The 26,197-nt window shown below is 39.6% G+C and overlaps 1 protein-coding gene across 3 annotated transcripts in view; it reads right to left on the bottom strand.

Moving 5' to 3' along the window:
* Positions 1-26,197, bottom strand: part of Spag17 (sperm associated antigen 17) — a 236,044-nt gene that overhangs the window by 55,023 nt on the left and 154,824 nt on the right. For all 3 annotated transcript variants that reach the window (XR_009379872.1, XM_059265953.1, XM_059265952.1), the window contains exons 24-31: positions 22,696-22,809; positions 20,671-20,846; positions 19,606-19,735; positions 17,860-18,038; positions 16,281-16,440; positions 8,966-9,183; positions 4,928-5,072; positions 88-236 (exon numbers count right to left, since the gene is read on the bottom strand). Coding sequence is in view for 2 of the 3 variants with exons in the window: in XM_059265953.1 (XP_059121936.1) it covers positions 88-236; positions 4,928-5,072; positions 8,966-9,183; positions 16,281-16,440; positions 17,860-18,038; positions 19,606-19,735; positions 20,671-20,846; positions 22,696-22,809 (1,271 nt within the window). In the remaining variant the exon portion in view is untranslated. The remainder of the gene's footprint in view (positions 1-87; positions 237-4,927; positions 5,073-8,965; positions 9,184-16,280; positions 16,441-17,859; positions 18,039-19,605; positions 19,736-20,670; positions 20,847-22,695; positions 22,810-26,197) is intronic.

Raw genomic sequence — 26,197 nt, 5'->3', positions numbered from 1 at the left:
CGGAATTTCTCACTGTCCCAGCAGAGCGTGCTCTGTTAGCAATAGGACATGCACATTTGTTAGTCCTCATTTCCCAACTTGACCTACCTGGTATGATCCCTGTGGCTTTGCAATAACAGACGTTCCATCCCCAAAGGTGGCACAGCAGCTACTGTCCTCGCAGTTGGTGATAACAGTGGCATAGTGTGAGCTTTCTATCCGCATACACTTCACCTGTCTGGTGACAGTCCCTGGACCTTCGGCTACAAGTAAAATGCAAGGTAAGGAGATTGGATGGGGTGCATACAGTGGGCAATCAGCCTCAGGCTGTCTTCTTCACAGAAAAAAAGACCTGGGTGCTCTCCACAGGGTGGGAGTATGGCCCGAAATCCTTGTCAGTTCGGAATAGTTCTAGAATCTACTTTCATATATGATTTAGTATATTGTCTTATTAAGTATGTGGTTAATATTCTTTTTATTTTGGGAAGTGGAGACATTTAATTTTTCAAGTTAAAAATTTAAATTCATAAAATATACTCACAGATGAAAATTGACATTTGTTCTGACCCTGTCACATTGTTTCAAATTTATATGTTTATGAGGAAAATTGCAGGTGAAGTTGAAGTTTTCTCCTATGCCTAGGTTTTTGTGTTACAAGTCATTTTTATATTTTATATGAATATATGCTAAGAACAAACAACACATGAGATTTATGTACTTTAAATTTACATAAATTACATAAAAATCTTTCAAATTATATAATTACCATATCATTTTATACCCTTTTTTTCCCAACATTGTTTTGAGGTCTCTAACAATTTTTATTTTTGAGAGAGGGTTTCATTAAGTAGTAAAAACTGATTTTGACCTCTTGGTCCTCCCTTTGACAGGTCTGTGTTACCAAAGTTGGAGTCTCTAGAAATCGTGTGTGTGTGTGTGTGTGTGTGTGTGTGTGTGTGTGTGTGTATGTGTGTGTGTGTATGCCATGTGTTTTTATACATAATATGTTTATATACAGTGTACTTGTAGTAAGTATGTGTGCTTGCATTAAGTGTGGGATTGTTTTAGTGTATATTTAGTGCATGTATGTGTGTGTGTATGTATGTGTTTGTGCATTTGCAGTTGTGTATGTATGTAGTTTCTTATCATCATGAAATAGTGTCCCTTTTAGGCATATAATACATTTTATTTTTCCATTCTATCACGGATGAACATTTATATTTTTTCCAATATTTCAATGATGTGACATTGAAATATTGAAAATAGCATTCATGTACCTGTTTCATCAAGGGAATTTGTATAATAAAAGCTCAAAGTTAACATTTTATATGATATACATGTTATAGGGAGGGATGGGGAAGTGAGGGTCTCTTAGGCAAGATGGACAAGATCTACTTTGATAATATTGTATTACACAACAGAGATTTTCCAAAAAAGTAGCTATTATGTGTTCTTATTATATACAAGTTAATACTATAAGGTGATGGAGTTATTAATTTTCCTGATTGGAGTCATCATTTCACTGTTGTCTTAGTTAGAGACACCATGACCACAGCAACTCTAATAAAAGAAAACGTTTAATTGGGGAGGTTCAGTCAGTTATCATCATGGCAGGGAGCATGGCGGCATGCTGCATCTTGATCAGAGAGCATCAGAAAATGGACTGAAACACTGGGTGGTATCTTCAGCGAAAAAGACCTCAAAGCCTGTCCCCACAGTGACACACTTCCTCCAACAAGACCACACTAACTCCAACAAAGCCACTCCTCTTAACAGTGCCACTCCCCTTTTCAAGCCACCACATTCTACTCCTTGGCCCAGACTTGTAGCCAAATCATAACGCAAAAGTGCATTTAGTCCAACTTCAAAAGTCCCCATAGTCTATAACAGTTTTTCAAAGTCCAAAGTCTTCTGAGACTTATGGCAATCTCTTAACTGTAATCCTTTGTAAAATTGAAATAAAAAAGCAAGTCACATACTCCAACATGGCACAGGATATATATTGCTGTTACAAAATGTAGGGAAGAGAGCATAGTGAGGAAATACTGGACTAAAGCAAGACCAAACTTGGTAAACTCCAAACTCTGCAGCTCCATGTCTACTATCAAAACACTCTTCAGATCTCCAACTGTTCATTCTTGTTGACTGCAGCACACTTCTTTCTCTTGGGCTGGTTCCACTCCTTGTTAGCAGCTCTCCTTGGCAGGGATCCCAGAGCTCTGGCATTTCCAACATCTTGGGGTCTCCAGGGCAATCCAGGTTTCAACATCACAGCTTCACACAATGGCCTCTCTAGGCCTCCATTCAGGAATACCCCTGACACATGCCTAGCCTATACCCCTGATACCTGCCTGGCCTCAGCAGCTTTCCTCAGGCACAGAGGCAAATTCCACAATCCATTTCTTCTATCCTTAACTCTAAAATCATGTGGTTAAAGCTGCCAAGTTCTGCTGCTTACTGGGACTGGAACAAGACCCCCCTCATCCAATTACATATTCATCAGCTTTCTGTCCTTCACTGCCTAAGCTTGTCTTTCCTGAAACTGGATCTCTAGATGAGGCTGGCCTCAGGATTCTGCCTTCCAAGTGCTGGGACTAAAGGTGTACACCATCATACCCAGCTCTCAGCTTTTCTTTAGTTCATTTTCACAAGTTGGAAACTTAGCTGAGTGAGATCTTACCCTCAGGTCACCACTCCCTATTCTTAATCTGTTTATCTCCTTGAACAGAAGATTTAGCTCCATTGCACTTCCTAGAACTCTTTCTTTCCTTAAAATGTACATTTTGTAATTTATCCTTCTCAGCTTGCTCCTTTCCATTATAAATCTTAATCACACAACAGAGTCTATACTAGGATGTTTTGAGATTTCCTCTGCCAATAGAACTAATCCAAAACTCTCCACTTTAACCTCAGGCAGACTCTTCAGACAAGGGCAAAAGGCAGCCATTTTCTTCACCAAAATATCACAAGAATGATCTTTAGGCAAAATACTAAAATTCTTCTCCCCTGAAGAGTTTGCAACAGTTCAAATCACTCTTAGCACCCCTGCCTTCCATGCTCCTACTAGTATGGCCCATTAAGCAATGCTTAAAGCATTCCACTGCTTTAATTAACCCAAAGTACCAAAGTCCAAATTCCTCTAAACAAAAATATGTCTGGCCTATCACAGCAATACCCTACTCCTGACCAACTTCTGTCTTAGGGTTTCTATTGCTGTAAAGAGACACCATGACCACAGCAGCTCTTATAAAGGAAAACATTTAATTGGGGTGGCTTGCTTACAGTTTCAGAGGTTCAGTCCAGCATCATTGTGGCAGGGAGCATGGTGGCATGCAGGCAGACTTGGTGCTGGCTGCATCTTGATCAGAAGGCAACAGGAAATGGGCTTAAACACTGGGTGGTATCTTCAGCAAAAGAGATCTCAAAGCCTGTCCCCACAGTGACACACTTCCTACAACAAGGCCATACTTACTCCAACAAAGCCATTCCTACTAATAGTGCCACTCCCTTTGGGGGCCATTTTCTTTTAAACTACCACAACAATATAAGAATGTATTAAAACATTAAGCTGTATGCCTTAAATACACTCTAAAGAAAACCACTCTGGCATTAAAGAGAAAAAGCCTAGAATAACTTGGATTTGTAAACACTCTTTAAATTTAGGCCAGGCTGAGTGGTACCCTCCCAGATTCTTTGAGTAGGCTCCAATTAATTAGCAGCTGTAGCTTCCTTTTTCATCCATATATTTCTGACAATGAGATGCTCAGCTGGAAGACCCATTCGAACTCACCCGCTTATGCAAACTGAATACGCCAAGGATTGAAGGAGACAGATCTTGGAGTCAACATCAAGAATGGATGAGTTGTGATCATTAGCTTTTAGTTGCCAATTTTGGCCCTAGGTCTTTATCAATCAGCCAACTACAGCTGTGACAAACCTGTTTCTACTGGGGACAAAGAGCATGATAGGTACTAATGCACTTCTTGCTTACTGCGGCCATAGCCCTGGTACACAACAGCCAAGCTTAAGAATCAATCAAGTATCCATTATGAGTGAAGAAAATGTAACAAAAATACATGATGGAATACTAGTCAGCTTTAAAGAAAAAGGAAATCCTGTCATTTGTGATGAAACTGGAAAACATTATGTTGAGTAAGACAGGACTAGGAAGACAAACGCACAATCACACACACATATCACACACACATGCACATACACATGCACACACTACACGTCACATGCATACAACACATATGTATCCACACCACATGCCTGCACACACTCATATACACTCATGCATACACAGATGCACACACATATACACATGCAAACATACATTCACATGCATGTCTACACACATGCACAAATATAGGCACACATATGTATACATTTGCATATACACCACATATATACATGTATACACACCATAAACATACACATGGAATTTTAAAAAGTTGAATTCACAGAAGTGGAGAGTAAAATGATAGTTACTAGCTGTGGGAGTTGGAAAGATGTTTGTCAAATGTTATAAAGATTCAATCACAGAGGAAACATAACTTTAAGGTATCTTGAAAGGCATAACTAAAGTAAATATAATAATATATAACACTTGAAAACTGGTAAGTATAGGTTTTAAGAGTTCTAGACTCAAAAAATGATGTGTGTGAGGTAGCTTGCTTGACTATGCACAACATACAAATACTTCAAAATATGTTGCATATGATAAAGAGGTACAATTTTTACAATTTAAAGAAGACACCAAGATAAACATTATGACCACCGCCATCATCATCACAATGGGGACCAAAGGACCCTCTTTGGACTGCATGCGTATTCTCTGGTTGGCTAACTTATTTTTATAAATGTTTTTGATAATGAGCTTTCTACTTGTTTCATACTAAAAAGTTGTAAAATTCTGTTGTTACTGTCTTGAAAAAATACAACTCACTTGTTTCTCCATCATCTGGAGGAACAATATGGTCTTCATAAACCTGATAAAAGGTTGTGATTCTGGTACCATCAGCATGATCCACAATCCGGGTTCCATCCTTCTTCTCAACAATGATTACCTTGTCTTCTCGAGTAGTCATGACCTGAACATCAGAAGCAGAGCATAATCTTCAGGCTGGGTGGTTAGATCCCAGTAAACTTATTTCTATGCTCAGTGAATGTGAAGGTTTTGTCATCTACTTGATCTACTACTTCCAATGATTCCTGAGATAGATAGGACTCCCATTGTATAGATGAGGAAATTTAGGCTTATATGATGTTTAAGAAAAAATGTTAAAGTCGTTCAAGAATTAAGTGACAGGGAACATTTCAAAATATAAAAGATAAAGAATCAGGACTGGGTCAATAGAGGTCAGTCTGGGATACAGTTCATAGGATCTGTTTCCTTGGAGACTATTGAGATGAGATAAATGTGGCACATGTAGGCTGCCCTTGTGTTGTGAAATCCCTGCTTTAAAGGACCACTCTGGATAGGGTGAGCAGCAAGTTGGCTCTCAGCACAGTACTGGAGACTGTGGAGGAGAAAGGCTGAAGCTCCTTCTAGCCAAGATAACCCACATCTACATAGACTCATTTGCCTGTCATGGTGACCCACATCTACATAGACTCATTTGCCTGTCATGGTGACCCACATCTACATAGACTCATTTGCCTGTCATGGTGACCCACATCTACATAGACTCATTTGCCTGTCATGGTGACCCACATCTACATAGACTCATTTGCCTGTCATGGTGACCCACATCTACATAGACTCATTTGCCTGTCATGGTGACCCACATCTACATAGACTCATTTGCCTGTCATGGTGACCCACATCTACATAGACTCATTTGCCTGTCATGGTGACCCACATCTACATAGACTCATTTGCCTGTCATGGTGACCCACATCTACATAGACTCATTTGCCTGTCATGGTGACCCACATCTACATAGACTTCTATTTGCCTGTCATACATGCTGTGTATGGACTTGAGGGGTTCAGGATGCTATGCATGTGGGTTGCTGTTAGTGTCCTAGCTTATGAGAATGGAATGCCAATTGTACTGTGCTTCCTGTCCTGAATCTTTCCTTAAAGCTGAGTAAATGTAATCATGGGTGAAAGACTATTCTGTACTGTTAGTTTGAACATAGGTTCAAGTAGAGTGTCTTCCTATATGAAATGGGCAAAGTATTAGTAACTTTCTCTTCTCTGTGAATACATATATGTCCAGAAACAACTTAAGGGAGGAAGCTTATTTGGATTCATGTTTGATAGGAAACCATCTATCACAGCAGGGCAGGCATGGCAGCGGGAGCACAAGCTCATGATACTATGTCTGTAGAAGGAAGTAGGAGAGATGAGTGACGATGCACATTGGGCTGGCTTGCTCCTCTTTGCTCTGCATAAGCCAGTCTAGACATCCAGCTCACAAGTAGGGTGAGTCTTCTCTTACCCTCAAGACATGCCTAGAGGTGCATGTCTCAGGTGATTTTAAATCTAGTCTAGTTGACCATGAAGATTAACCAGCACAGAAGGGAAATGGCTGAATGGATGACCTCAGACAGAAAGACAACAGGTCAACATTCCATCACCTGTCAATTACAGAGTGCTGAGTGCATGGTGTGCATTATGATGAATGCTATGGTGAACTGGCATAGAATTCCTTACGCTATAGAGTTAGAGGTCACTGGCAGGAGGATGTTTCACAGCTGCTGGGTTCTCTTATAGGTGCTTGGCTTGGCTTAGTTTTCTGCCTAAGAAAATGGTGCTAAACTTGAGCCCAGTATGTAAGAGAAGAGTCGTGGCTTGAGCAAAGCATACGGAGAGACAAAAGGGAGTGGGCAGATAATGGGAGGCTGGGAGGCTACAGACCAAGTGGGGGAGACTTCAGACTTTATCCTAAGTGAAATGAAACACCACTGAGTGGTTTTGATAGATAGACTGAGTAGGAATCATGAAACAGTCAACTAATTCTGGCAGTTCCTTCAATCTGAAAGAACAACCAGACCTTTGTGGACTATAGCTAATCACTGACCAGCTATTGTGAACTGCCTGTCTCCCCCAAACTGATATGCTAAAATCCCAGCTCCCACAGTGAGACCATTAGGAATTGGGGCTTTTGGAAAATGACATGCTCATGAAGCTAGAGTCCTCTTTAATTAGATTAGTAACCTTATAAAAGGCACCCCAGAGAAGAATCTCTTTCCATTGTGTGAGGCTGCAATGAAACCAGACAGTCTGCAACCTAGAATTATGTGCTCAGGCCATGGAGGTTATTCACTCTAATTTGAAATATCTCACCTTCAGAGCTTCCATAAATAAATCTTTGTTGTGTATTAGCTTCCCAGGCTCTGGCATTTTGTTATAGCAACCTGGATGGACTAAACCACTGGTAAAGTTCCCAAGCCATGTGTGTGTGTCATGCATGGAGTGGGGGAAGCTGTGTTATGTGGTCTAGAACTCTCTTCAAGAGAAGACTCCCAGCATGGAGAGTGAAGTAAGCAAACTGATGCCAGCTCTAGGCTCATTTAACACTTGCCTCTTCAGAAGATAGCAACTTTGTCTTAGACTTGAACTGTTTCTGGGTAGCTGTTTCCAGAGACCAAATGGGGCGGGGTTCTATGGGTCTAGTCATTCCTCCCAGACTTGAGAGATCAGGACAAGTAGCACTTGTCTGTGAGATCATTGCTGGGTGGATTACAACTTTGTTGGGTTTATACTACAATTCAACCATTTCCTCCCCTTCTTTGAAGATATGGCATCCCTAAGAAATACTATATATCCCAAACTCCACCTCAGTATTTGTTTGGATATTCCAACTTGTTGATGCAGTTCTGTAGATTATAAAATGCATATCCACTAACTAGGCACTCTCAATTTTCTAGATGTATACTGTCCTAACTATTGGGGACATTTGGTTTTGATCAGTGGTCTGTATGTGAGAATATATTCTCTAGGTTTTTCTAGGCCTTCTGGGAACAGGTGACTGTCACATGTCAACATGATAGGCAGACATTTTAACTTAGGAGAGAAATGTATGCTGAGCTCTATTTTAGGTTTTCACTGTATCATTGATAATCTCAGTCAGGAATGCATAATGAGAAATACAGCTGTATGATGAGCTAACTGAGAGTATGAGCTTTGAAAACACACAGTCATAGTACAAACTCTGGTACCATTGATGGCTGGGTGACAAACTTTTATGACATTTGTTTGCCAATTACTCTTCTAGTCGAATAACATCCTGTCCAGTTGTTCACTGATGTTGAATGCTTTAGTTATGCAATGTGTGATTCTTTGAAGGCATAGGTCATGAACAAATTTTGATCACTCACTACAGAGGGCTATAGAGAAGTAGGACAAGGACGTATAGCCTCTCATTCCCAGAGATGAAACAGGTATACAAATATATTTGACATAAAGAGACATGTGGCATTAATCACATTTATCTGTAAGTAGTATAAAATATTCATGAGGTAGCCAACATTGCAGTGTACTACAGAGGCTAAGGTAGAAGTTCAAGTTAAAAGCCAGCCTGGGTTACACAGCAAGACTATCTCAATAGCAACCACAACAAAATTTATTTATTTAAATAAATAAATGAAAGAAAAGAAAAAGAACAAAAAATCCATGATCTGAACCTCATTTTAAAAGTTGGTATTTTGTTCTAATATGAGTTCATGTACACACACACATACACACACACACACACACACACACACACACACACACACACACAGAGGAATTTCAGAAAAACAATATGCTTGCCACTACACTACACAGTGATTTTTAGATTGGACAATGGGCCCACCAATCCATCCATCTACCTACCCACCTACCCACCTACCCACCTACCACCTAACAAATATTTGAAAGTTATGATTTGCCACACATTCTTCTACATGTTGTTTCAGGACTCTAATAAATTTGTTTAGACATTTTTGTCTTAATGGTTTAGACATTTTTTGTGATGTGCTCTAGTTTGTCATACCGTTCCATTGATGGGATCTGTAGCCTGGAAGGATAAAAATGGTTTCAAGTTGGTAATTTTCTGTAGTCCTTTGGTGCCAATCTGATCTCCATTGGGTGTTGTCGTAAACCAAGTGCCAGCGTGGGAATCCATAGTAGTTACTGTATGAGTCACCTCTGGGAGAGCATCATGGGTTTCATTCTTATGTGCCACAGATGTTTGATTTTTGTGACCTTTTCCTGTTGATGTTCAAGGACAATTAGACAAAGAAATGTAACTATAACACTTTCATAAATTGTTCATTAAGTCCTGACACAGCATAAACTTACTTAGACACTGACATAGAAAAGCCAAAGCAATAGTCATCAGTTATATTACTTTTCCACAGAGAAAGTTAGGCTGCAAATAGATCAGTCTGGGAACTAAACCTTAGCTGAATTGTCATCGCCTTCCCCTAGAAAGACACACATACACGCAACTCGCTGTTTGGGGAACAAAATCAATTCTGTTTATTTCTGTACAGTTTAGACCTTCCTTATTTATCCCCGAATCCAAGATTGTGTAGTCTATATTCTACTTTTTGGTGCCTCACTTTTCTCCTGCATATCAAATCTATTCCTTCCTGTCTTTTAGACTTTTAATCTTCTCTATCTTATCTGTTCTGAATCCGGGGAACCTCACAAGCCAGTCATACCCTTGACTTCTCATTAGCAGAAATGACTTTGTATGGTTGAATCACTACATCAACAACCATCAGATGCATGCTCCCATTTCTGTCTTCCTCCACATCTGGGGGAATATGTGTAGAACCATAGATCTTCTCATGGGACTCTGCTACCAATGTCTTAATTTTCTACCCTGGTAGATTTTCACTTTTCTAAGAAAACTCATAAATCAGAGTTTCTGATCATCAGGCCTCAATGATGACATAAACACAGACTTAGAAATACATTACAAGCAGAGAGTAAAGGATTTGTTAATTCTGGGAAGAGTCTCTAAACCCAGAACATCAAATGTTCATGCATGGGAGTACAAATCTCAGTTCAGTGCACAGGGAGTCAATGAATGGGAAGAACTAAAGAAGAGACGTGAGGTAAGTTCAGCTCTCCTATTGCCCCTGGATTTGTCTGTGATTTGTTAATACTTCTGAACAGCATCAGAGAGGAACATGGTGCAGCTGCAGAAAATGCATAGACACCCCCCCCACAAGAGGGAGCAAATACTGGGTGCTGTGTTTTCTCTACTTCCTCTTTCCTCCCTTCCCCTGCCTTGTTCTCTTATTTTCTTGTCGACAGCAGTGGAAAAGTCATGCCAGCATGAGACTACAAGAAATATAATGGAATGGGGGAGGGGAGTGACGACAGCATGTTATGTGCAGACACCCTTGAGCAGTTTATTAGTTAGGGGATAAACTTTGGTTGAGAGGCGAGACTGGAGAGGGAGGCATGGATCCAGTGAAAGTGTATCTTTATGGCATGTTACAGACCTTGGGATTTCCTACAGAAAACATTTAAGAGGGATCGTGACATTGTCAAAAGATAACTTGGGCGCTTTTGGCAGGAATATGGAAAATTAGTCATAAGGAAAGTATGAGCAATAGTCAGAAAATATTAGAGAAGTAGAGATTCTAGATGGCAATAGATATAAAAAAACACAGTGTTGGTGCCAACAGAGATGGGAGAATTCAGGTGTGAAAGGATGAGGATGGATATGAGAGCTGGAAGAACACAAAGGAAGGATCACGTGCAGACTCTGAAATCTTAAATAACTACTGTCTTCCTTTACTAAGTGCACAAATAGTTGAAGTAAGAAGACCGGGCAGTGACCAGACATGAGGAATAGGTGCAGCTGGTGTTCCATTTCCAGCAACCAGATACAAAGAATTCCACAGAAGATAACTAAAACTACCAGAAAGTATTTATTAGATACAAGTGTCTGAACTGATAACTGAATGATATAGTCAGCACAAGCCAAGGACCAGGGGTGGGGGAGAATGCAAGGAAGTAAAGCTTGGCCTGAAGAGGGCTTTGCCCTGTGAGTCCTTCACAAACTGGGGTGGCATAGCACTAAGAAAAGAATGAAAGCCAGAGCTCATTCAGTCTGGTGCCGGGGAGTTTAACATGAAACACTCTCAGAAGCTGGAGACTGCAAAGAGCTGGCCTCAAAGATAGTGTGAATTATTTACAGAATAAATGCACGCTTTCTTCTGCCGTCCCCCAGCACTGCCAGGCAAGTTTTCAGTGTTCAAATATGACACTGAGCATAGAAGGCAAAAATGTTTCAGCTATATAATCAAGAGCAGGGCTTATGTGGGTCTCTGTATGAAAATGACCACTGCTTAGGTGACATTCTCAAACCCCTCAGAAAAATAATTTAATATTAAGGTTAAAATAGAAGCCCTGATATTTTCCTTCCTGAAACAAAACTATTTTCAAAGGAATGCAGCTATATTTGTATCAGTCCAAAGAATTTAGAATTAAAGCAATAAGAAATAAAAACAATCATGTAATAGCCCAAAAGCACTGAAGTTTAAGCTCTTCAAAGGAGAGTCGGAGGAAGCATCTGAATAGGCACAGAATCTGAAATGTGAGATTCTGGGTAGAATGGGGCCAGGAAGTGTGAATAAAGAATAGGCAGGCTACCTTCAACCTCCGAGAAGCAACAGGGGGCCACGGCCATAGCCTGGAGTTACTTGGACAACCCTGACCACAAACTCCAATGGAGGTTTCTCATGCCTGGTACTGGGGTTTTTGCTAGATAATATATTGCTCTTGTGGGGAGCATTGTCGTCCCAAGTGATATAACTTCATCAAAATATAAATTATATAATTTTAGCTAAATATAAAGTACTATGATTCCTTGAGGCTTTATGAATCATCCTTGATGTTTTTTGTCCATTCTCCCTCCTCTGTCCTCTGGGTTGACCTCCTTTCCTAGTCACAAATTAGAGCCCTCCTCCTTGTTTGTCTCATTTCTATTTTTATATCGCCCCTTCCCTCTCCAGTTCTTTTACTTTCCAGGTTTCTGTTACTCCAGGTTAAATTCTCATATCTGAAGATTTGGAGCTGGGAACTCTAGAAAGGGGAGAATATGTGGTGCTTGCTTTCCTGTGTCTGGTTTATCTCACTCAAGGTTTTCCAGTTCCATCCATTTACCTGTACATTTCATGTAGGTAAGTCCCTACTGCTTAAGGCACTGCATACTTAGGCAGAGGGCATGGAAGATTTGAGCTTGATATAACCCAAAAGCCTCCTTTCTGCACTCTAGCTTTTGTATTATGAGAAAGCATTATGTAAGCTGCCAAGGGAGGGAAGCAGTCAATAGTCCTGTCCAGCTGTAATGTCTATGAACTACAACAATGACCAACATGGGAAGAGATACCTAAAGGTTCAATAGTGACATTCATATCTTGGTGGTAACCAACAGCTGTGTAATTGGACTTAAGTCTCATGCAATAGGCGGAAAATCATGCCTGGTACTAGAAACCTACTCAATTATCAGGGGCTAATGAGGTTATGGGTTTTAGAAGAGAACATACACCACCACTTTACTAAACGAATATAATTCCTAATGACATTCTAAAACTTACCGTTATACCCACAGATAAATATATCTCTCACCCCACTTCAAATAATCTTCTCTTTATAGCAAAGAGACGATTACAGAAAACCACAAAAAGTCATACCACAGTGATCAACAGATTGGGGGGAGTCCAGTCCCCAGGAATACATCTACAACACAAGGCATAGAAAACAGCGTGCAAGAGTGGGTAGAACCACTGGAAATGACAGAAGACCAAAGAGTCTACTGTTGGACTTTGTCTCCTAGAAAGGACAGGCAAGCCATACTCATGATACCTCAGCCATATGTCTGCCTAAACAAGAGCTGAACGATGGTAATAGCAATAGAAAGGCTAATTGGGAAAGGGGAAACATAATGGGACCCTACTCCTAGATGAGGAGCTACAGGCAACCAGTGACCGCTGTGAGAGGGGAAACCAGTCTTCTCCAGGGTTGAGCACTCTGATTGGGTGTCTAATACCAATGGGTCAGTCCTGAAATCATACACATATATAAGCCATACTAGATGGACTCAGCAGATTGTATGTATATACTTGAACATTTACATGTATATGTATCAGCAATAATCAAAGAAATAGACACCATTAGTTTGAGAGGCATGTGGGGGAACAAGGGGTTGAAAGGAAGAAAGGGAAGGAGAAGTGATGTAATTATATATATATATATATATATATATATATATATATATATATATATATATATAATTTATTTAACTTTATTTTATGAGCATTGGTGTGAAGGTGTCAGATCTCCTGGAACTGGAGTTACAGACAGTTGTGAGCCACCATGTGCATGCTGGGAATTGAACCTGGGTCCTCTGGAAGAGCAGCCAGTACTCTTAACCCCTGAGCCATCTCTCCAGCCCCGTAATTATATTTTTATTTTAAAAATTTAATAAAAACAGAGAATGCAGATTAGAAATAAAATAAGTGAAAATATATATGGAAAAGGTAACAACTGAATTTTAAACATATTAATGTGAGGATTTTTTTTTTTCTTTTAGTTTTTCAAGGCAGGGTTTCTCTGTGTAGCCCTGGCTGTTCTGGAACTCACTCTGTAGACCAGGCTGGCCTCAAAGCCCCTACCTCTCAAGTGCTGGGATTAAAGGTATGCACCACCACTGCCTGACAAATTTTTATTTATTTATATATTATTTTAGGTATGAGTGCTCTGTCCGCATATATGCCTGCAGACTAGAAGAGGGCATCAGATCCCATTATAGATGGTTATAAGCCACTATGTGGTTGCTGGGAATTGAACTCAGGATCTCTGGAAGAGCAGCCAGTGCTCTTAACCACAGAGTTATCTCTCCAGCCCCCTAACACGAGATTTTAATAGAATATATGATATACTTTAGAAGAGATCTAAAAGATAGACTTGAGTCAATGATTTAGACTGAAGGTGAATGTCCCAATCCTCATCACCCCAGAAGTAAGGAATAAGAGGTCAAAGGCCTCTAAAATTTTTTATGAGAATTACAAAAAAAGAGAAAAAGATGTGGATGGAAATAATATTTGATGAGATAATTATTGGGACATTTAAGCATCAGCGAGAGACGCTTACCTACAGATTCAAAATGCCTAATGCATTCCCACTTGTGTGAATAAACAGAAACCCACATATAGTCAGATTGTATTTGAATCATTATAAAAAATGAAGAAGGATCGGAGGACAGATGATCTTTAGAGCAGTAGGAATTAGGCTAACAGCCATCTTTAAATGAGTGTGGAGGAGGTCAAACATCAGTCTAGAATGCCACACTCAGTGAAACTGTCATTTGAGAATTAGGACAGTATAATGAGTTTTTCAGGAAATATCAGTTATATGATAATAAATTAAAATCTCAAAAAACAGAAACTTTCAAATTTAGCCTTGACAACACCCACCTATCTGCCGCATATAAGAGACACATTTACGCACATGCCATAGAAAGAGGAACACGAGACTGGAAAAGTCCTGTCGGTGAAGTTTCATAGAACAACGGACAGCAGAGGTACAACAACCTAAGCAAAGAGGCATTGTGGGGTGGGGGGCGGGGTGGGGAGGTGGGGAGCCTCATAATTCAAGTAGAAAGCAACACTGTCAAATGATGACAAGTTAAACTCACCACAAAGAATAATTCTAAAGCTGTATTTAAAATTATATTACCAAACAATTTGAAGGAAAATCTGACAGAACCGTTAAAGAGACAAATTTCGCTCACAAATAATGCGAAAGGACAAGGAACACAGCACTGAGGAGGTGCTGCCCTCCTTGCAGTAAATGTAAACATGGTGGGGGAAGAGTAAAAGCATGCGAGGACACACGGTAAGGGCTGGCCATTTATCTACAAGCGAGGCTTGTAGTCTGTTCTGTGTAGTCTGTGAGGTAATGACACCTCATATTTCTAAGCAGCTAGAAGGAATGTAAAAAGTATTTCATGATGCATGGAAACAATACCGAATTCAAATTTCAGTGTTCATAAATAGTTTTCATTGGGATGCAACAGATTCAAGGCTTATTGAATTATGTATTATCAAAAAGTACTCTCATGCTCCAGCAGAATTGCTGAGTAATTGTGACAGAGAACACATGGCCTGCCAAGTCTATAAGATTTACCATCTTGCCCTTTACAGAAAGGTTGCTAAACTCAGGTGTATCTGGAAAACACAACTAGCAAGTTTTATATAATAAATATAAAGAGAACACTGTACCAAATAACTACATGATGTATGCTGTTTTTAAGCATAGATTTGAATTTTTGATCATATATTAGATTATAAATTATATTTCAGCAATTAAGAATCAGTGATTAAAATAAGCTAGGAACACTATGGAGATTTGAAAATAAATATAGATGAAGACTTAAATAATTCAAAAAATTTCAATGGACAAGATAGATAGTATTAAACTAAAAATTAATAATTCTTGTGGAAGTTCCTGTGACTAAACTCAATAAACACTCTTGAATATTCAACCTCACTATTAATCAAATAATAACAAGATTCACTAATTAGTTATTGATCTGAATGACCCTTAAAAATAATATTTGGCATTGTCACGGGAGTGAGGAAGCATCTGCTTGCATATTGTGGTAGTAGGAGGGGTAGAAACAGAAATTCTATGGGCAGCAATCTTTGATGTCAACTACTGCAGACACTATCGACTATTACCTAATACCCCTACACTCCAACCCTCACAAGGCAGCCAGAAAACAAGGCACAAAATGCTGGTTCTTTGTTTTGGCGCCCTGGACCCCAGCCAGGTGCAGCCCATGACAAACACAGGGAGGATTAGGGCCAGAGTCAGGAGTCTTCTGTGAACACAGACTCTTGAATTTGCTTTTTTTCCTTTCTGCTGTGGAAGTTGTGACATGGAAACCTCATGAGTGCATCTGAGGGGCTCTGTCTCAACTTGAAGGAAAGATCAATAGCACCCCAGCGATGCTGATTCAGAATCTTGGTATTATCCTATTAGCAACTCCCTCAAACACTACCTCAGACTGTACAGCTAATGTGGAAGAGGGTATAATGACATAGGAGACTGCTATGCATTGGAAAATGTGCAATATTTATTATACAGAGGAAAAAGCAGTTCATGAAATACTAAGCAATCCTGTGTTGGCAATGAAAATTCACATATACATATGTGTATATACATATACATAAATATATATGAATATATTAGAAAGATGAGCAGTATCATAATAATATTGAACACCCATTAAGCATTTGAAAACTACTAAGTTCAGCAAGTCAAGAAACTTCACTGGTCACCTTTCTTGGTAATGACAATCTCAGATGGTCCTATTTCTGATTTGGGCTGAAAAGCCGAGTCCACCAAATCTCCATTATGGGGGCTTGCGGACATATCAGGAGACACATAAACAGGACCCGAATCAGGACTTCTGCTCACAGCACCATCTGCAAAGAGAATCTGAAAGGGAAACTAGGTCTCAGAATTCTCAGAAGCCAAGAGGAGGCCAGTCCACAATAAATACTGTGTCCAACATTTTTGGGCTCAAAATAATCTAAGGAAGAAAGGTTGACGGCAGACCTCCATGCTCTACACCAGAAGTGCCATCAGAGGGGAGATTCAGACCTGGAGACAACAAAGACTATGATTTCATATTTTCTACCCACCTCTGTCTTGTTTCTATTTCCTACCTTTCGTTGGGTTCATATATTTTTTCTAGTCTTCACCCTTATTCTATATAATTGAAAAACCATATGGATGAATAATATTCAAACAATTATGTTTTAAAATGTATTATATTTTTGATGCCTGATTTCTGTTACCCTCTATGAAGGATGTCTGCCATCTCTAGGTATCACAGATACCCTTATGAGTATCCATATGCACAGCCTCCCTTGAGTCTGACAAGGAAGTCATCTGCCTCTGTGACTCTCATTTGATTCTTCCTGGTCTCCTCAGGAGCTTTGCAGGCTACCTGTGCAGTCCTAAGTATCAAGATTAAATTAGCATCAATCCAGACTGGCACTTGGTGGCTGGGATGAATTGGAAGTATGCTTTTAAGCACTAGAAATGTTTCACGTGTCATATTCTAAATTATATTTCTCCTTTCATTCTCATTATTTTCTTCTGGAAATCCTAGGGCATATATTACCTTTCCATACCTATTAACTTGGTTCTCTCTTGCAAGTCACCCTCCCTACAACTTGACCATTCACAATTATTTTTAATTTTTAAGAACTCTTGATTTTTCCCACAGCAGTTTTATACTTACTTTTAAACTATATTTTACTTATTCACTCCCCTCTCTATCCCTACCTGTACCCCACTCTGTGTATGTCATGGTACATATATGAAGACCAGATGTCAGCTTTCCAGAGTCTCTTCCCTCCTTCCAACACATGAGTTCTGGAGATCAAACTCAGGTAATCACACTTGGTGCCCTTACCCACTGAGATATCTCATTGTCATCATAGCAGTCAATTTTTTTAAAAAATAGAACGTTAACTTCTTGAGTCTCTGTCTATATTATTTTTGCTCATTTAAAATTTATGTTCAAGTATTTATTTTTAGGTGATTTAAAAAATACTGAATCTGTCATTTACTTTCTTGGGATTTCTTAGATGCCTAGTCTTGTTTCTTATTCGTGGCTCTTGATGGTGTGATGTCTGTCTAGAGAAGCCCTTCCCTATATACCATATATATTATTTGCATCCTGGCTTTCATAGACAGCACCCCCCTTCACTATGCTCCTTTTCATTTGTCATTTTAAGGTACCCTTGCATTTTATTTGTGCCTCCTATGTGCTGTAGTGTTTCTCTTTACTCATAGTTCAATTGTCTTTTACTTTGCTGTGGGGAAGGTCATTTAAATACTATAGACCTGTGTGGATCCATCCAGCATATACTTGATAACGGTGCCCTGGCTGGTGATAACCCTTGATGCCTCCTGTTCCACGGGTGGCATCACTGCTTTATAGAATTCATAGTGCTTCATCCTCTGGGGGTAGCTCTGACGGATCATGATGTCCCAGGTGGGCTCTTCAACTACCACAGGACGAGCTTAAGAGACAAAAGAGAATAAAGCTATTGGTGGGTGAGTTGGGGCTGGGATTTTTATCTTCTTTCTTGTTTTTATTCTAGTATCCGTGTTCCAGGAATAGGGAAGTTTCCTTCCAGTCATGACTTATCACCCAACAAACTGGTTCTTTGCTGACCTTTTCCACTCCAATGTAGTGAGCAAGGCCATTTCAATAACATAGTAAATAGTACATCCTTTCTAGTGTATGTACATACTCTACAGTCCAGAGTCTAGAGTCCAGAGTATGTAGGGCGAAATGATTTGGGAGCAGAATTTCAATGTCTTAGTGATTCCATTTTCTCTGAAGGCATGCTACTCTGGGTAAGGTTTGGCTCCATGGTAGACAATGCTCTGGTATCCCCTAGTTTCTCAGAGCCACAGGCCTAAGCAACCTCCTTCAAACACAGCCTCATTCAAACCTTTTCTAACTCATCCATCATCCTTCAAAATTAAGAACCCTCCATCTCTAACCACATCCAGACCACTCTCAGTGTTCTGCTGCTCCCTGGTAATCAAGAAGAAAAGCACTTGATAAATACCTCCCCCCCCCAAACCAAAGTACTATGGGGTATCTTTCAATCTGATGCAATATCATTTGTCAATTCTTGTTATTTCTTGAGATACAGCCAAAGCAACAATGAACAGAGTTAAGAGAGAATCTGCAGGATGGGAGAAAATCTTTGTGGTGGTTTGTCTAATGGAGGCTCAATTTTCAGATACATAGAAATAACTAAAAGAGCAAATAATCCAACCAAATGGGAAAATGAACTGAATAGATACTTTCCAAATGAACACATACATGAAAAAAATGTTCAACATGCTTGGCTACTAGGAAAATGCAAACAAAAACTATACTGAGCTTCCATCTTACTCTAGCCAGATGGTTATCATCAAGAAAATGAAAAATGACACCATTGGATATAGGAGGAAAAAGAATCCTTATACACTGCTGAATGGACTCAGACTCAATCCCAGATGTAGCTCTCGCCAGGTTAACAAAGTATTTATTGTACTTATGTATTCATCCAAATAAGTAAGAAGCCATGTTTAGAACCAACAGAAGTAACAAACTATATAAAAATTATGGGATGGGGAGAGGGTTTCTCTATTTGCTTAATGTCCACTCTTCTCATTCTCTTCATACTCACTGTATGAAGGAAGACAGGACCACATAAAAGCCATTGAGAAATCTGCATTTACCATCACTAGATCAAGAATAACTTCCCACCTCTGCCTCCTAGGAGTGAGGTGACCTTGGACACATTACTGCACCTCCAGAAGTCTCAACTTCTGTATTTTATAAGATGGAGTGATCAGTACCTGTGTCATAAAATTTGTGTTTTTATATGCATTTTAATGAATTTGACAGTGCTTCATCATAGCAAGTGGTTGAAAAATGATCATTATTGTTATGCTCATTACTTGAAAACTACCCATTGTTCATTACCAATAAGTGTAACTGGTAAGGAAAGACACACCTTTTAATGGTGGAATTTTCTGTGTGAGTTTTTGACCCATGCCTCCCCGCCCACCCCAGTTAACATTCACCTGTAGATTCTTGCCCAATGAAGGTCAGCAGGAGCCCATTGGGGCAAGACACATTTAGGTTTTGAAAGGTGGGAACATAAGGAGCTTCCTGCACAACGATCTCTGGCTCTACTTCTTCCTGCAAATTATTCTGTACATGAATAAGAGCTTGTTATTTTCTAAACGAGACACCTTTATTTTGCTCAAGCAAGGGTTTGTCAAACAATACAACTGCAAGTAAGTAGACCCTGCAACCGATTCTAAAAAAGATGCAAGAATCTTCACGGTCATCAAACTTTTACTCTACTTGCTAACTGGCATATAACCAGATGTGACAAAGAATAGTATCAAATGTAACATTTTCCCTGAGAGAAGGCAGCATTGAAGTTAACAGAGGTCACTGTGAAAAGATTTATTGAGCAAATGGACTGAATTGGGATTTGAATGGTGCCCCTATTTGGATATGTAGGATATAGGCAATACTATGTTGCATCCTCCTAAACTCAGATGGTGCAACTTGATGCTCAAAATGATGGGATTAAATAGGTCTTTGAGTAACTGATTAAATCCCAAGGTTTGGCTTTCATGATTGAGATTGAGGTCTTTATAAAAAAGGCATTGCATGGAAAAGGTTCACTCTTTCTGTGAAGTGGCGGAACACAGAAGGTAGCATCTGCAGGAACTTGCTCTCACGAGACATAGAGATGGCCAGCACCTGCCTTTGCACTTCCCAGCCTAAGTCTGAGCAATTAATTTCTACTGTTTGTGAATTACTTAGTCTACAATATTTTGAAATAGTAGTTAAAAGAGATTAAGGTAGTGTTGAGGAAACCAGAAACCATATTGGTGTGTATGTGTATGTGGTGTGTGTATGTGTACGTGTATGTGTATGTGGTGTGTGTGTGTGTGTGTGTGTGTGACAATAATTAAAGAAGAGGAGACCAGGTATTTGAAAGAGAGGTTGGGAAGAGACATGGGAGGACTTGGAGGAAAGAAAGAGCATAGGGAAACAGTGCAATTTCATTTCAATTTTTAAAAGTCACATTGAGGTAGAAAGGTTGGAAATCTGCAGTCATGTTCATCTACCTTCTTCTCTTCTTCTTTTGGATGTTCCTCTTCAATAACGAACTCTTTGGGTTTCTCTTTGCCCTTTCCTTTCGGCTTCCCTTTGCCTTGAGGAACCGTCACTATAGTGGGAATCACAGTTGCAGTCAGAGCTGAAGGGATGTTCATCATTGTGTCCAAATTGGGATCTGTAACCTCTAGCAACAGAGAAAGGGGAAAACGAGAAAATTAAATATTCATATTTCACATGCTTGTTAAATGACACATCTAAAAATTTGGTTCAAGTTGGCATTAACTTTTACCATGTGAATCATGTTTTGCCATTAGGATATATTTCAGAGAAAACATAGTTATCTTGAAGATCAGATCATAGTTAGAAAATCTGAAACTCTTAATGCTTTAGTGTGGTTGATAGTCATTGCCTCACATATCCTCACCTTCCTAGCTGTTGTGCACTCTACTAATGTTCTCTTTATTTGTGAAATAGAACTCATAAAAAATCCTGAAAGTCCTAGATTCACAGTAGTAAGACCAGCACTGAGACAACAGAACCCGAGATCACATTAAACACAAGCTAACACAAACAAGGAAATCCAACAAAGACATAGATTATTTTTGTCTAAGGTGAGTGAAGTAGTTTTCTTGTAGGCCATCTACTGTCTTCTGGGTTTTAAAGGTTTGGCAGTCCTAAAGGGCTGATGAACAGTGATACTGTGTGTGTGTGTGTGTGTGTGTGTGTGTGTGTGTGTGTGTGTGTGTGTTCCAGAAGACTCCTTTTATCTTGTCATCTGTTCTTCTGCAAAATCCAGCATGCCTCTTCTTTGGCCTCTATGTACCTTTCTGGTCAAATTTAACACCCACCCCCCAACTCATTCATACATTTTAATCCTGCAGCTGCTTCCAGGTCCCAGGTTCTCTATGTTCTCAAGTGGCCACCACACTAATTACTCACAGAATTTAAACAAATGCCCAAGTCTTCCTCTGACCTACTGAATCAGGTTCACAGGGGAGGAGGCCCAGATAGGTAAGTGTGTGAAATACTATTTGACTGTTATATGCCATCTGATCTGTGCATATATTAGATGTTATCTATCTTGCTCACTTCGAGGACTCCAAATGCCATTTATGTGTTGACTCTACAATGGCCATAGTAGGCATGTCCTTTCTTCTCAGCTCCAGATCCATATTTCTGCTCTTAACCACCACTTGGTGTGGTTTTAGAGACATTTCAAACTTTTAGGAAACAAGGGTATGATGATTCATGGTAATCTGCAGAAGAGGTGCACAGTCAAGAGGTACAATGATCACTATAATCTATATCAGCATAGAGTTTTAAAGCTAGATGGCAGAGGGATTACGTATTGATTTTGCAATGTTTAAAAAATACCTCCTATAGTTAGATCTCTTTACAGTTGGTAGGGATCCACAAATTTCTTAATTGGTTCTAGGTAAAGTGATATAATATTTTGTGGTTTGAAAGGAAAGAGCTTCCAGTTGGAAAATTCGTTTCTTGAAAATGGAGCCGAGATATCCTCCAAGATGTCCAATGAACAGCTCCTTTTAGACCAGTGTTCTGAAGGACACTGGCACTGAAGTTCTACTATCACAGGACTCATAGAAATATTATTCTGTAGAAACCCAAGAGGACTCCCCAGAAGATCATGTTTTCCTTGCACCAAACTTACAGAATCACTTTCATGGACTAGTTAATAAAGATGATCAGAATATACATATGTGTGCAGAAGTGACTATGTAAAAGATTACACAAATGATAAAAGGAATTTGAAAGTGAAAGCACTGCTATTTGATGTAGAGGAAAAACTGTACGCGTACACATCCATGTGCGCATGCACCCCCCACCCCCACCCCCGCCCCCGCCACACATTCACACACTCCATACACCACGTATCTCCACATTGGAGGGAAAGAACTATGTGAAGCTTTAAATCAGAACAGGCTTGTTTGCTGACAAGTGTACAAGCTAAGGATGTCAGGGACCGCTATCCTGGGACATTTCCCCTGTGGTGTGCCTTGTGTTCATCTCACCTGGTGCCATCCCGTTTGCCCCATAGTAACTTATTGAGAGGCAGATTCCATTTTCTAAGGTGGCGGAAAATGATCCAAACTTGCTGACAACTCCATTCTTTGCCTGCTGTCTTTCTAAAAGACAAAATTGTATCAAGGATATATTTCCATTTTTCTCCAGAAGTGTAAGCAGAATTCAGTGGGAATTCTGAGAATGGGGTCTTAGCTATTCTAATACCATCAATTTAAAAAATAATTGATTTGGCTCTTACCAAGGACTCAGGGAAGTGAAGCAGAGTTTGAGGGGTGGAACGTGAGTCTCTTGTTTGAAGGGCTTTGGGTCAAAATGAAGAAAGGATATAAACCAGTTAATGGCTTAGCCATATGCTGGTTATCAATCTGAGACCATTCACATGACTTTTCAAATGAAAACCACCAGGTCAGTCCAAGTTTCTTCACATTTAAAAACACTTTCTTAAATCCCTACATTTACAATCCCTTATATTTTTAAACACAATTGAAAATGGTTTTAATCAAGCATAAGTTTTAAAAGAAAATTTGTTAAAATGCACATTCTTGAGGCATATGTGAAGGATCACAAACTTTCTATTTTATTTCCATTTTATTATCTGCTCCATCATCATATAATAAAAATGGGACAGTGTTGGGTTAAAATACTCTAATCCATGAAGAGATTACTTCCTGACTGAGAATTTTTAAATACCCAGTGGGACAACAACAGAAAAGGGTAATGCTTCATGAGAAAGAAACCATAATTCACAATCTGTGAAGAAGCTATGGCTTGTTCTGCTTCTCTGATCTTCCAGCATTCACCCCAATACCAAGCTCCAGGTTTGTTTTTATTAATAAGACCCTTTAGGATTCATGCTACATCTGGTGCCCAACGTTCGTAGTACGAATTCTTGAAAAAGCTACTTGCCTGTGGCCTTTTGGGCCCCAGCTCAGACCTGAGCTACACATTGCCGGTTGTGGTGGCACACTGGTTGGATTTACTGAAGGCGGCAGAGGCAGAAGGATCCCAAATTTGAGGCCAGCCTAGCTCAGTTGTAGAACACTTTCTAGAACATGCAAGGTCCTAGTTTTAATTCCTTGTGAGACACACACGCACGCACGCACGCACATGCACACAAAGAATAAAGAAAAGAACTATTGTGTCCTGAAAAGACATGGCAGAAATTCGAATGTGCAGTATCAAGTTAAAAAAGCCAACTAGAACACATGTTCAGCAAAATACAAATTATGGAAAATAGAAGTACTTGGAGTTTTAAATGCATACAGATGTTTTACAAAGCATTTTCTGTGATTTAAAAACATTGTTCCCAACTAAACCTTGTTCAGTGTTCATCAAATGAAGTGAAAGTGAGTGGTGGTCATGGTTAAGATTCAACTTGATTTCTAGGAAAATCAAGTGGAAAACAAAACAAAACAAAATAAAACAAAAAAAAAAAGCAAAAAATAAACCCCAAAACAAAAACCAAAACCCAAACATCTTGAAGCCCCGAGGAAGCATTTAAACACAAACAAGTTAGGGAGAAGATGTAAGCGACAGGGAGGCAAAATCTTACAAACTGCATTATGGGGGGAAACAAGGAACAAATGAAGGAAGGTGCGCAAAAACATTTAATGAAGAACTGAAGTCCAGCCCCCAGCTGAAATCTCCTCAGACCACAGAAGCTGTAAGACGCTGCAACAGCAAGTAGCAGCCCACAGAGAAAAGCCTGGCAAGACAAGCTCCATAACCAAGCCAGACTCGGGGAGACCAGGCATGTGGGGTACATACTCCCACAGATCCCATCAGAGGAGACTGAGGCAGTAAAACTAAATGGTCACAACAGAAACTGCCATCAAGAGGCAAGAAGTGAGCACAGCTCGCAGGCAGCAGGCACTGCCCTTCTTTTTCTGCCAGTTTATCTGCTGAGGCTGCTCACATCAGAAGCCAACATGCTTTTTCTGAAAATGGCCAGACAGTGAACACTTTAGGACATGTACAGTCTTTCTCACATACTCTCTGCTCTTCTATGGAACACTGCCCTACAAATATCAAATCTATTCTTAGTCTATGCATCATCCAGAACCAGATCTTAGCTCAAACCTGGGCCAATGTTTGCAGGCTGGAGAAAATTCAAGCTGAAATGAACACATGGTAATCTTAGCAAACAAAAGATAATCAGGTTTATTAGCAGTAAAGCTAAACACCAACCGTTATTTAACCATGCAAAAAGGACATTATTAAATAAATCATGGACTTATATATAGATTCATTTATTAACTTTTACAGAAATCACCTAAAAATAAAATCATTTAACTAATAAACTGGGAAATACATGTATATTAATGATACATTACTAAATAATTTAAAAATCTTGTTTTCAAAGACTACTTAGTGAATGGGAAAATGCTTATATTGATACACTAAGACAGAAAGAAACTTTGAACACTGAGTATCATGGAAGTGGTAGAATTAGAACTATTAGCTTCTTTTAATATTTCAAATATATATATACATATACATATACATATACTGAGTGTGTATGATTTATACATGTGTGTGTGGATGAGCACAGCTGTGCATGAACTGGTCTGTGCATGTGTGGAGGCCAGAGGTGGACCTCAGGTGCTGTCTTCTATTGCTTCTCTGTTTTATTGTTAGAGACTGGGTCTCTCACTAAACTTGGGGCTCACTCATTGGTTAGACTGCTTGGCTAGTGAGCAATGAGGATACCGCCATGTCCACTTCCCAGTGCTGGATTATAGGTGTGTATCAAAGCTCACGGCCTTTTATGTGGGTGCAAGAGTTCTGAACTTGAGTCCTCATGATTGCACAGCCATTTACAATTTTACCAACTGAGCCATGTCCCCAGCCCCAATTAATATATTTTAATGAGCTATTCAAATGAAATTGTTTTCTGTGCTAACTTTCTGGGTACATTCAACGTCTCAAGCATTGTGTTCTTGAATTTGGAAAGTATCAGTGTAATTAAACTTATAGGCAAGACTTAGTTATTAGTCCTATCACTAAGTGGATTTGAAAACTTTCTTAACATTAACTCATCTCCGTGTGCAGTTATAACTCACGCCACTTTGGCTAAGAAGCAGTTAATTGCTCCAGGTGGCATTGCTTTGAGATACTATCGGGAGGTTTCACAGTGCTGGGCAGCCACTTGTACCTCGTGTCTCTATTTAGGTAATAAACTCACAGCAAAATTAGCGATTTTTTTTTAAACCTTGTCTTTGAAGCCTAAGAAATTGGTGTTATAAAGCAAAGCAAAGCAATTGGGAAGCGCAGGAAGGAGACCCCATTGCTTGCAGTGCGGGGACCCGTAAGCCACAGACAGGATCAGTTGGAGAGGAGCTGAGGTCAAGTCTGCACGAATCAAGATTAAGGTCAGAATGGACATTGCACACAGTGCTGCTCTATCAGGTTAGCTTGCCTAGCTCCTTGCTATGACTACAAAAACTGGAACCAGAGCTCCTGTCGAGCAGCAGCAAGATCAGTCAATGG

The sequence above is a fragment of the Peromyscus eremicus genome, chromosome 6 (assembly GCF_949786415.1).
Source record: "Peromyscus eremicus chromosome 6, PerEre_H2_v1, whole genome shotgun sequence".
Classification (NCBI taxonomy): domain Eukaryota; kingdom Metazoa; phylum Chordata; class Mammalia; order Rodentia; family Cricetidae; genus Peromyscus; species Peromyscus eremicus.
Note: the sequence above shows the minus strand (reverse complement) of the source record. Positions and strands in the feature narration are given on the sequence as shown.